The sequence below is a fragment of the Gymnoscopelus braueri genome (genome assembly GCF_963280865.1).
Source record: "Gymnoscopelus braueri genome assembly, chromosome: 14".
Classification (NCBI taxonomy): domain Eukaryota; kingdom Metazoa; phylum Chordata; class Actinopteri; order Myctophiformes; family Myctophidae; genus Gymnoscopelus; species Gymnoscopelus braueri.
The window spans coordinates 24,499,450-24,512,482 of NC_137619.1; the positions used below are offsets into that span (position 1 = coordinate 24,499,450).

Consider the following 13,033-nt stretch of genomic DNA (forward strand, 5'->3'; position numbering starts at 1 on the left):
ACTTAATTTGATGTATTTCATTTTATTCTTGACTTTTGACAGACACCTTTGTTATTACCAGACAGCAAATAGACTGTGGTTGTATTTGCCTGCATTTCATTGACTAATATAGTAGTTATTTGCAGCTCATTATATGTGTACATCAACAACTTTGAATGTGTGGTGGTAATCAATTAACATAGAGCACAAACGGTGAGACATTGATTTCTTGTATGAATGAAGTTACATGTTTTTGAACCTTACTCATTTCACTACACAGCACTATTCTGAGTGTCAATTTTACTCTGAAGGAGGGTGTAAAAAATGGAACGTAGAGTTAAATTGACAGTCCGAATTTTTCAGGGTATCATTACACCACATTTTCCATGTAATGTTTTTTTTTACTGCTACATGTATGTGCAATAACACAACTACTGTATCACCTATCAAGGTAGGGTAATGTATGTTGATATGTTTTTGTACAGTGGCAAGAGACCCAACATGCTGCAATTTGACAACACAATGAAATTGAGAAAACACATGCAACAATCTGACAAAGCACAATCTAACTGAGGAAACAAATTCTGAAAACAATCAAATTTACCAATGCTGGTAAAAGGCTTGGAACACAATCGGCCATCTGTCCTTTGGAGATTTGTAGAAAAAGAAGCTTCTACATTAGCATTAGCATCAAGCATTAAGCTGCTCTGTATGTTTGCTTGATGAACAGAACATTGATAATTCCCTCTGGTCCCACATATGCTTCACTTCTATTGGTTAGTATAGTTCAAATAGTTGCAACTTGGGATCAGGATGGCACCCAGCACTAAGGTCAGATCCCCGTTTTGGGTCATGATCACAGAGTGCTACAGTACCTTTCCATAGAAAATTACCGGCAAAACGGTGGCAGGTCCCTGGTAGACACTCAGCCTTAGGCTATGATACATGATAGAACACAGTTTGACAAACACAGCCTTTGCCAACGCATGTGTGCAAAGTATTGTTGCACACAGACATGTGCAGTACCAAAACCTTTAACTACTTCAATACTTAAACACAGTTTGAACAAAATATTTATGAAGAAATGGAATGTGTAGAATAGAGGCTTTGTTTAATATTCTGGATACCAACCAACCACTTATAATGCTTCAAGATGTTTAATATAATTGATGGACTGCTCAGCTCCCTAGCTCTTTCTCTCAGCTCTGAGATGAGAATCTGTCTCTCTCCCGCTCTCTATCTCTGAGTGAACAAATATGGCCTATGGGTATGGGGTTCTTTCAGGTAGGATAAGGCCAAAGGCCCAGGGTGCTTTTTTTCTAGTAACTTCGATTAGTTACGCTGTCCTCACTTTGGCTGGGTGAAAGTGACATAAGTTTACCTGCTTGCTGCCATTCTGTTTTCATTACGTAGCTAGTTAGCTAACTAACCTGCTAACGTTAGCTTGCGAACGTCATGTCAAGTACTTTGTGCAATTTAGAAACCGATGATAACCTATTCTGTCCTCCACGGCTTGCCAACACAGACGGTGAGGTCTTTGATGCACGAGGCCTTCGGCTGCTCAGCGTGGGCACTCGCTCACCTAGCGGCTTGGACACGCCTCATGAGCTTTCAGGCTGTCAGTCAGCGCACCTGCCTTGTTGCCAAGTGACGTAAAAAAACAGTGATGGTTGCGAGGTTTCTGAAATTTGCTGGATTCAATCTGTATGGCATGCACAGAGGTAGCCTTCTCAGCTATAGGCTACTGTCTTTATAGGTTGCTGATAGGCCGGCTTATTACTATTGTGAATGTGTATTGGAGGAGAAATTATGGTCGTAATGAGCAAAAGTTGAGTTTCTGAATACTGATATGTATAAGTCTGTCATTGTCTATTGAAATAACAAGCTCCGAGTCCTTGGCACAGCAGCCCCATCTGCTGGAGGGGCCGTGCCTTTCTAGGAGCAATTGTAATGACACGTGTGACACGTGTTAATGACATGGTTTGACCAGAGCACTGGGATATAATCAAATACAACACAAGCATATGGCTCAAACTTGGACTGTCTCTCTTCTGTTGACATGATGGATATTAAAGAAATGTATTTAGTGACAAAGTCAAGTAGACAGAGGACCCTGTACAGTCTAACTGGGTGTGTTTCTGTCTGTGTTGGTTTCAGACCGTCCGAAGGGCAGGCAGGCCATTTTAGGAGAACATCCATCATCATACAATGACAACGGCTATGGTAAGAGACACACACACGCGCACGCGCGTGCACACACACACACACACACACACACACACACACACACACACACACACACACACACACACACACACACACACACACACACACACACTTATATTGGTAACTGTATCAACTAGTTCAAACTGAGCAGTTAATTAATTTATAACCCACAAGTGACACTTGAAACTCTTTGATGCACACACGCACACACACAATTGAGGTGTAGCCTACCAAGTATGTCTAATGGTGAGGAACTGTATTTTAGCTCACACTCACTCACACACACACACACACACACACACACACACACACACACACACACACACACACAGTACAGATCATATTATTTACAGTGCAACTAATTGCAACTTAACCCTACTGTATATACTTAGTTGACCGGGCTCCCCCAAGGCTCTATATTTTTTCCGCTCCTTTTTGCCAGACCCAAGGGGTCGGGCTTACATGAGGCTTTGTACCTGTTTCGTCCATACATGGGCAGGGGCCATTTGTCCTCCGGCCCCAGCCAAAATAAAGTTTATGACGTCCCCTTTCGTCACGAACTATTCATGACATCATGAACTTCAGTTATAAAGTGGTTTGTAGGTGTGTTACATACTAGGACTTCATTCTGGGTCTGGCAGAACCAGGTCTCCTGGTCTTGTTTACTTTGCACACCAATATAATCCTGTGTTGTTGGTCACTAGACACCGGCCTACTCAGGAATGATGCAAGTTGGGAACGATGCAAATAGGGAATGCATACCCCACCCCGTTATGCATACTCATTATACCCGTTGTCAGCATACCCGTTTTAACCATCTGTCTGTCTGTGTCCCTTTGTGCCCATATATGGAGATCTCTACATCTGTCCGTCCTAGTCCCTTTAATGCCCCTATATGGAGGTCCCTGATGTTATCAGTATATATGGGCATATCGAGGGATCGCGGTTCTGGAAAGTCCTTGTGCATTGGTAAATGTCTGTAGTGAATTGGAGAAAGGCCAGAGCCTTTTCTGACGGTTCTAGACAACCGCCTATGTGACCGACTCGACGCCAGGCACTGCACTCTCTCAGGTCCTGTGCGACGTATGTGGCGAATTTGAAGTCGGTCGAACAGTTCTCGAGATACGTGGATTACAGACGTACTTACTTACGTATGTACAGAGATTCCCTGCATTTATTGTAAGATGTAGGTTTATGTAGACAATAAAGCGTAGAAGCGTTAATTACAAAACGGTCTCATCAATTGTCGGTAAGGAGCCACAGTAGCACTCAGTATGTTACAGTGACATAATTTTTTTGATATTTTGGGGGCTTTTCTGCCTTTAATTGATAGGGTACAGTGGAGATTGACAGGAAACAGGGAGAGAGAGATGGGTAGAGACATGCCGCAAAAATCTTCGGGAACGGGACTCGAACTCGCAATGCGCTGTCAGGCTAAATTAGAGCCTAAGTGCCCGAGCCGACAAAGTATAATTTTAACTTATACAGTGTTCATTATCATTTTTGCCATGGGTTATGAGCTCTGTAGTCACTTTTGCGGTCCCAAGACTGCATGTTCTTGAATGCAAAGAGACACTCACATTCATGCTTATTGCTTTTGATTGGAATCCTTAAGGCATTCTTTTGTGCTCTGGCAGACAGGAGTTTCCTGCACTTACAGTAAATGACTTGGAGAGGATGACAATGACTTGGAGAGGATGCGTTCCCGAGTGAAAGAGAAAAGAGGTCTTTCATGTCATTGATTAAAACAGAGTGGGAGGAAGAGGAATAAGGGCATTGTGAGAAAGGGACATACTATGAGAATGCGTGTGGTTGTATGTGCATGAGCTGACTGAAGGCTGAAAGCACTACAAACATTAGGGTGGAATGAAATCAATGAATAAGCGTTCGATGTCCTGTAGGTCTCTGAATGAAACTCTCCGTGAGCCATACGGTGCATATACATACACTGCATACAATATAGGAGTCAGCAGGTTAGAATGGCAATCAGATGACCATCACATATTGTGTGTGTTACAATTTCCAAATCACTGTAGACTTTGCTTTAAGATACTTACATGAATGTTGCCCATAAGTAGACAACATTTTGGGGAATGTACAGTAGCCTTTGTACAGTAGCTAGTACTTAACCTGGAATCCAGACTGATTCGCTACGTTTGTCTTTTTCTCACTTTGCTACTCAGTCTGGCCAGGGTCCTATGTGACTCATATTTCAATTACGTAGACAAGTCAGGAAGTGAAAAAAAATTCACCTAGGCCTTTCTCCGTTTCACCCAGGCTCACCCTGCCCCCTGCTGCCTCTGCCTGGTGGTAACAGCAGGTACAAACTCAACTCGGACGCCCCAGATGTCGTGTCCTACCCTCTACCCCAATCATCCTCTTCCAGCTATTCTGGCCACGCTCCCAGTTCTGTTGCTATGGTGAGCGGCCTCCACTCGTCCAAGATGAACTGCACGCGTATCTTCAACCTCTTCTGCCTGTATGGTAACATTGAAAAGGTGGGTGGATGATGGGATCACTTTTTGATTGATTGATTGATTGATTGAATACTTTGTTAGTCAGAAATGTAAACAGCACAAGGTACAGTCAGACATTAAGGCTAAAAGGATAACACCAAAAAGTCCTGGGGACTTGTTTCCATTGTGGAAATAAACTGCATACCGTTGAGCAGGTTGTTGCCTTGCATGGTTGCCTCTGCCGTAACTGTTTTGAATGGGTGAATGTAATGCACATTGTAAGTGTTTTGGATAAATGCGCTACAGAAATGCAGACCATTTATCATACCCAGCACATACTCACATACTTTACATGAGAACACACTTTCACACATTTTCAATATGGTCTACCCTGAGATCAGCAGACTGGCACAGTATTGTCTATCCACTACATTTTGCGAAGCTGATATATACCTAATATGCAGTATACAGCAAAGGTGGGCAACCAACTCTTTTTGATCTACCAGGTGATCAGATTGGGCAATTGAGGCGATCAAAAAGAACCAATATTAACCATTATTGCTTGTTGTGCATAAAACCCTAGTCAAAAGTCTAGTCTTACCCTCGTTATTCATATTAATGTATTAATTTTGTTATGTTTTATTATTAAAGTATTGACTTATTCTATGCTTGTCTGTTATAATCTATTTAGCAGACTATAGTAAGACAAAAGCATTGGTGGTTTTCACTGTCTGGCACTGTGTGGTGAACACACCAGCCTTGGGAACGGCTACGTGATATGCCCAAAAAGGTTGCCTGCCCCTGCTGTAATAAAACTGCCCATTAAAGCATTGGTATCGTATTTGTTTATGTCACTGGGAATTATAATAATTATGGTATATAAAATTCAAAAAAGCAACAATAAATGTTTGTGTCCATTTCCTGTTCCACATTCTGTGTGATATGCCAGGTGAAGTTCATGAAGAGTGTCCCTGGGACAGCGCTGGTGGAGATGGGAGATGAATACGCAGTGGACCGTGCCATCACACACCTCAACAGCATCAAGCTGTTTGGAAAAAGGCTCAATGTATGGTGAGTAGGCCTACAGGAATCACACCCATAAGGGTCCATTGCTACACTCAGAGTTCAATGAACCCATTAACACCTTTACCGCCGGGCCCGTAGTTCTACGGGCCGTTAAATCCAACGGTTAAGCGCCGAGCCCGTAGTCCTACGGGCTGCGGTCTTTTCGCGCATGCGCGGTCCGGGTGCACTTTCGGAATTTTTTTGATCCACTTCCGTTTCCGGTTTGATGACAGGAAATAGAATTATTTGGGATCCGGTTTCGACGATCACGCCCGCTCCCATTCTACAGACGAAACTGAAACTCAATTCTCTTCCTGTAGTTTTTTCTCCTCGCATTTCACTGTTTAACGTAATCCGCTCTAACTACAGTCATGGAAGTCCGTTTGACATGCGGTCTTCACTGGGAGATACAGGGAGATCTCGCGGACGTAAACAGACCGTTCACGGCTCAATCTTAAGGATTTTAACAAGATCTATGGCGACATGAAAAAAACAAAAAAACAACAAAAACACCTTGGCAGGTGAGTACATTATTATGAGATTAACCTCTGGCGGTGGATGTGTTAAGGGAAAAAAATCAAGATACAAAAAAAATAGCAGATCTGCAAGCTCATAGTGCGGCACGAAGTGACTCGCTATGAGCTTATATATCTGCTATTTTTTAACAGACAAAGTATATGGTTAAAGTGGTTAAAATGATTGTGACACTATTTTAACTATTAAAATGACGCGGATGCTTTCCCGGTTTTAATGGGTTAACACACACTCATTTACTTACACACACACATACATGGCCTAATCGGATCTCGTACGTATGTCCAGTGTGTCTAAGCAGCATGCAGTGATTCCTAGCCAGGTCTTTGAGCTGGAGGACGGTAGCAGCAGTTATAAGGACTTTGCGATGACCAGGAACAATCGCTTCAGCAGCGTCGGCCAGGCGTCCAAGAACATCATCCAGCCCCCGTCTGCTGTACTGCACTACTACAATGTACCGCCCTGCATCTCAGAGGACCATCTGCTGAGAGTAAGTACACAGCTATCCTCGTAAACGTTTGTGATCAAAATAAAAATAAAAACTTCTAGCAAGATTACGTGTTATTGTTGAGCAAAGCTGCCAATGCTTATATTAATAAACGATAAACATTTTGTTTTCTATTTGCTGATTCCTATTTTCTCAACGACACCGATTGCTTGAATAATTGTAAATAGTTGTCCCACTGGTATTTATATTACCACACAGTCAAATCCTCTGTGTTCATTTAACTCTGTAAAATGTTGTTCAAATAGTTCCAAATGGACCATTGCGGGTCGATTTTGTTCCATTTGGACATTCTCAGAGTTAAATTAACACTCAGGATTTTGCAGGATTGTACTATCACTGGACTGGATTTATAACTGATGGAACTGGTGAGTCTCTAGACACTGGTGAGGTACAGAAGCAACCAGGTTCCTAGTGTAAGAAACACACATGGTCTTGGTCTCTTCCGTCTTCATTACTGGATGATAATTTATTATAGATTGTATTGTAGGGGTGCAAAAGTTAATCGGACGAATCAATCATGTTTATGCAAAAATAATCAATTTTAATGGAATAATCGATTTGGGGAGAGTTTCCTTAGCTACCTTAAATAGCAATAATTCAAAAATAATTATCACATAATAATCACATTAATTGATTTAGTTAGTTAGTCTGATTTTTCAATTAATCAAAAAATAATAGACTAATCACTAAGAAAATAATCAATAGATGCAGCCCTAACAGAGTGATGATCTGATGTGTGTTTTTACAGCTCTGCTCTGAGCATGATGTGCCTGGCTTTGTCAAGTTCAAGATGTTTGATGCAAAGCGTAAGTTGTTCAACTAATTCTTTACTTACTTACTTACTTACTTAATTAATTAAGTTTAGAAAGAGAACAGCTAAATTCAGTCAAGAAATTAAATCAGCTTAAGTGGCCGTCCAGCCGTGCTGTTAATGCCAATAAAGCATGGTTTGCTGTGCTTTATTAGTTGCTCTGCCAACATTTGTTGCATTCAGAGAGCATGATAGCCACTGTTTTCTTTCTTTGTCCTGTCTTTATTATTATAGGTATATGACTGATAAACGTATACATTGTATAAAATTAATAATATCCTTGAAGACATACTTGATTATGAGTACTACAGTAAACATTTTATTATAGTGCCGAATCACAAGTTGTCTTAAGACACTTTACAGTACACTTTGAGCAGAGACTTTACGTCGACTCTGAAGCATTGCTTTGTGATAGTAGCAGGAAGAAACCTCAGGCAGAACCAGGCTCTAGGGTGGTCGGCCATCTGCCATGACCAAGGCACTAAGGCAGATGACCTTGACTTAAACATATCTGACACTCTGCTTTATTGTTCCTCTTCTCCCGTCCTCTCTCTTCTTCTTTTCTCCTCTGTCTGTTTTCTGCAGCCTCCTCTAAGACGATCTCTGGCTTGTTGGAGATGGACAGCAAGACTCAGGCGGTGGAGGTCCTGACAGTCCTCAACCACTACCAGATTAGAATCCCCAGTAAGTGTGTTCTGCTCTACTGCATGTGTCTGAGAGAGTGGGAGCTTGTACATCAGGGGTGGGCAACCACCTCTTTTTGATCTACCAGGTAATCAGATTGGGCTAGTGAGGTGATCAATTGAGTTGTTCAAAAACAACCATTATTAACCATTATTGTTTAACATAAAACATCTCTCCCCAGATAGTCAGAATTTACAGTATGTCACGTTTATTATTAAATTATTAACGCACTCTTTCTTAGGCTTTATTATTATTATTAGCGACTTAGGCCCTATATAATGTACTTCCTCATAGAAGAAATAGCGAAAATAGATGTATTACACTATGGTCTGCTGTAGAACTGCTATTTTTGAAACATACTGACATTTTTGACATGCCCAACATTTGGATGCCAGGTTGAAAGTTGTTAAATCGCTGACTCATTTTATTCTTATTTTTAATTAGTAGCCTATGACTTTGATGGCCTTAGATCCTCAGGCAGGGTGTTGTAGTGCCTAGATGCCGGGGCCACAAAAGCCTGATTACGCAAGGTGACGAGGCGAGTTTTGGCAACAACCAAAAGAGCCCTACCCGAGGATCTAAGGCTGCGCCGGCAGGCTCATACGGGACCCGCATATCTGAAATGCAACTGGGAGCCTGGCCTTGCAAGGCTTTAAAAGTCATCAGTAAAATAAATCCTGAAACTCACCGGCAACCAATGAAGAGAAGCTAGGATAGGTGATCAGTGATGGTCACGTTTCTTAGACTTCGTTAATAAACTAGCTGCAGAATTTTGTACCAGTTAGAATCTGGGGATAGCCTTTTTGCTTAGCCCTGAGTTGCAGTAATCTAGGCGTGAGGAAATGCAGGCATGACTTACCTTTTCAAGGTGTGCATGACAAGAAAGACTTACTTTGTGCGATATCTTTCACTTCAAAGAAACATGATTGTACAACCTTAGTCACTTTACCATCAAAGGACAAAGCAAACATCAGTCAAACATCACACCTAGGTTACGGGCTGCATTCCTAACATTGTCTGACAAGCTGCCCAGGTGAGACTGGATGGCCAAATAGGAGGATCTCAGATTTGTCTTGTTAAGCTGGGGAAAGTTCTGGGAAATCCAGCACTTAATGTACGAGAGTCATGTGAGGATCCGGGATATATTGCATACTGCATCACCAGATTTGAGTTGGATGTAAAATAAAATCTGCATAACAATACAAATTTAATATATAGTAAATAGTATGTGTTACAAGACGTGATTCCGCATACCCTCTATTAGAGGGTATGCGCATGCTTAAAGTGAATGGCACATCGAGTGGCAAAGCGAGTGGCAAAGCAACATGCAAAGTGAGTTTAACATTGTTTAATGCAATCAGATATGACTTTTCTGTTTGGATGCATGGGCTGTCAAGGCCAGAAAGTATTTTTTTTGACACTCAGTAGGCATTCCTGCATAACTTCCGGGTTTGATGATGATGTCACACGCATACCCTCTATAAGATACGCCTTTATTGATCCCTGTGGGGAAATTCAGTCGTAACAGCAACAGCCTCCCGTGCCTTTAACATAATTTGCTAACCTGCAACCCAAATACACATAACGGCTGATTAATATTTTGTTGAGCGCCAGGGTCACGCACCGAAAATAACTTATCGACAAGCTTGTGAGCTACGTATAATAAAATGTGCAACTAAATAACTCAGGCTTAATGTGTAGTCATATCTGTTAAGTTAATGTTCTCATGTTATGTCCCACATAATGAACTGACATAAGTGCGCGCGCGTGCGTGCGTGTGTGTGTATGCCTTTGTGTACACTGCCACACTCTGTCACTGTATCTCCTGTCGTTTCAGATGGTTCCAACCCATACACCCTGAAGCTGTGTTTCTCCACTTCATCCCATTTATAAAAAATAAGATAAAATGAACCAGAGCAGCAAGTATGCAGTCAGAAGCCTGCACACTGTCTGAGCTCAGACAGCCCAAGAGATGGATAACAGAAAGACAGAAAGGGGGTCAAATGGAAAACAAAAACGTAGAGCGTTCTGAGGAAGAGAAAAAAAGTACTGGGAAGCTGTACCGATGAAAAGCTGTACACATGAAAATGGGAAAAGCAAAGAAGACAAGAAGACCAACTCAAAAACATCAAGCCACTGGAAGGCCATCTTCTGTTGGTTCGTTCATTTGTTGTCATTCTTAGCACTGATACAAAGAGACATAAATCTAAAACACTTTCCCTATCCAATCATACTGTAACTAAGTATAACTTTGGTGAAGGACAAATGACTGATTTGTTGATGGGCAAAAATATGCTCATTTTTTTATTATTATTATTAGGTTTGTGGTGATTATAGATGTCTAGGTGATGGTGATATTAAGTACTTGTAAGATGTCTTATTTTAAAGAATTCACATTATGTTACTTTTAAGTGCTGACCTTGGGGTCACTTCCCACCCCCTTTCTGAATTTGCTAAACTGACCGAATTAAGTTATCGTCAGGCAGAAGTGTTCAAACTCTGAGGTGCACCTCCCCTGGGGGACACCAGAGTGTTTCAAGAGACGTGCAGGGACATGAGGAGGGACTTTTTTTCCTGAATGAAAACATTTACAGTTATAACGTAAATACACTTTTTCTGCCTGTACAATAAATAAAACACATGCCTTGCTTTGGAATGTTCAGTTAACTATTGTTTGACAACTCAGTTTGCACAAACCTGCTTTGGCTACATACACACACACACACACACACACACACACACTGCACACAGATTCACAATCGCATGCAACTTCATATGTATATACCTATATACTGTACATACTTATCACATACATAGCCTTTATCTGCCCTGGGTGAGGGGAGTAATAAAAGGACAGCGGGTGATAAGATTGTGCTGATTGGTCAGCAGCCATATCTTCCCTAGGGTTTATATGGCAGCTGACTAATTGGCACAGCTAAAGTTCCACTGTGCTGAACTGGCACTATTGCTGAATCAGTTTCCAGTTTACTGGAAATACATTTGGTACAAGAAGTAATTGTAAAGAATTATGGAATGATGTAAGGATTGAGAGGAGATTCTTATTATGTTTTGACCAAATGCCACACAGCAGCTGAGGGAAATCATCACTGCCTCATCCACAGCTAGATTGACGCAGGGACTTGTCTCTACATCAGTGGTTCTCAAACGTTTTAATTTCAAGGACCCCCATAACTAAGGGTCCATTTGGAACCCCCTCAAGGAAACCTGAGGGTCCCTGGACACCACTTTGAGAACCTCTGCTCTACATTGATCCGTGGGCAGGGGTCTACTGCTTCCAGCTGTCACTCACAGCTGCTATATTTCCATCTCCCAAAAAAGAATCTCAAAGTAGGTAAAAAATTAAGATTTTCCATGCAAATATGTAGTCTCTCCCAAATCTTAGGTGAAATGTATTTGGGGGCTGGCACTTTACATACACAGCATGGTACATTACAGTAACTACTGCAGATATTGACTAGCATATCTGGTTAACACCTATCTCACCATTACTTTTTTTCACACTGTTGCTCTGCTATGCATTAAGCCTAATTTATGTTATGTCATACTATTGCTGTTGGCATGTGAAACTGTCATATGACAAAGTATAAATGAGGCTTTTGATGTTTACATTCAGTTTGGTTTGTGTGTATGTTTGTAGGGCTATACTTTGTCAGTGATTAGTTCTACTGTTATTTCCCACCTGTAAATACCAACTGTAAATATAGTTGACCTCATTTGTCAAACCATTGTTTAAAATTAATGCATTCAGTTCAGTTTATATCTGCCATGGTGGAGGCCAATTTTCATTACAGCGATATGGATATATTTCTTAAAAGGGCCATATCGGTGATTTGGCATGTTCTACTAATTTACTATGAGTCACGTTATAGACTTTACATTACTGATGACAATTTTCGTTAAGCATAGCGTTTTTATTTTGGAATCATTACCTGATTTCACGTTTGTTCTGCATGATGAAGTCATACATGTTAGAAATGTGTTAATAAAACGTTTTCTCCAGGGACTACGATTGGCTAGAGTCTAGCCGATCATAGTCACTGGAGAGCCAGTGTCCGACATATTCACTGGTAGTCACAATACGCTGGGACTGTGTCAAGCCAGATTATAGCCCTGTCAGATATTTTCGCTGGTAGTTACAATAAGTGGGTATTGTTTCAAGTCAGATAGCCCTGTCCGACATATTTGCTGGGTACATGGGTAATGTGTCAAGACCGACCACCAAACATGTTCCACGGTTAGTCACCCAATAGTGATTCCTGGGGCATGGGGTCGGACATCACTGGATACTGTCTTGCTGGACACCCTTGCTGTGAGATAGTTCCCAGTTAACCAGTTAGATTGTTTTTACTTTCAGATGCATTAAAATGCTATAACACTGAGGAACAGTGACGTCATTTTCACTGTTGGAATAGTCCTACCTAACTCAAGTTTCAAATCTCTGCAAGTTGGTTTTCATAATACAAAAATGTATGGAAACCGATGACCAAAAACAAAAAGTAAACTTGGGAAATGGTCACCAGTAATGTCAAGTACATTACAGTATAGTCTTTGTGTTAACATGCGATACAACTGGTATGGTTCTTTGACCTTGGGATGGATACTGGTCGGATTAAAGGAATTGATCTGCTCTTGTTTGTAAGTTTACATCCAGTGAGTCCCTTTCTACAAGTGTTAATTAGGTGTGGGCCATGGGCACTTTACCATCCTACCTGAAAGAATTAATTTTGCATTGGTTTCAAAGTAGTGTAA

At 41.2% G+C, this 13,033-nt stretch overlaps 1 protein-coding gene across 2 annotated transcripts in view; it reads left to right on the top strand.

Moving 5' to 3' along the window:
• Window positions 1-10,919, top strand: part of hnrnpll (heterogeneous nuclear ribonucleoprotein L like) — a 39,744-nt gene extending 28,825 nt beyond the window's left edge. The window contains exons 8-14 of one of the 2 annotated variants that reach the window (XM_080449972.1): window positions 2,137-2,202; window positions 4,483-4,703; window positions 5,611-5,732; window positions 6,549-6,750; window positions 7,517-7,574; window positions 8,165-8,263; window positions 10,101-10,919. In XM_080449972.1, the coding sequence (XP_080306098.1) occupies window positions 2,137-2,202; window positions 4,483-4,703; window positions 5,611-5,732; window positions 6,549-6,750; window positions 7,517-7,574; window positions 8,165-8,263; window positions 10,101-10,156 (824 nt within the window). In that variant the 3' untranslated portion in view covers window positions 10,157-10,919. The remainder of the gene's footprint in view (window positions 1-2,136; window positions 2,203-4,482; window positions 4,704-5,610; window positions 5,733-6,548; window positions 6,751-7,516; window positions 7,575-8,164; window positions 8,264-10,100) is intronic. The other variant, XM_080449973.1, reaches the window with a different exon arrangement.
• The last annotated feature ends 2,114 nt before the right edge of the window (window positions 10,920-13,033 follow it).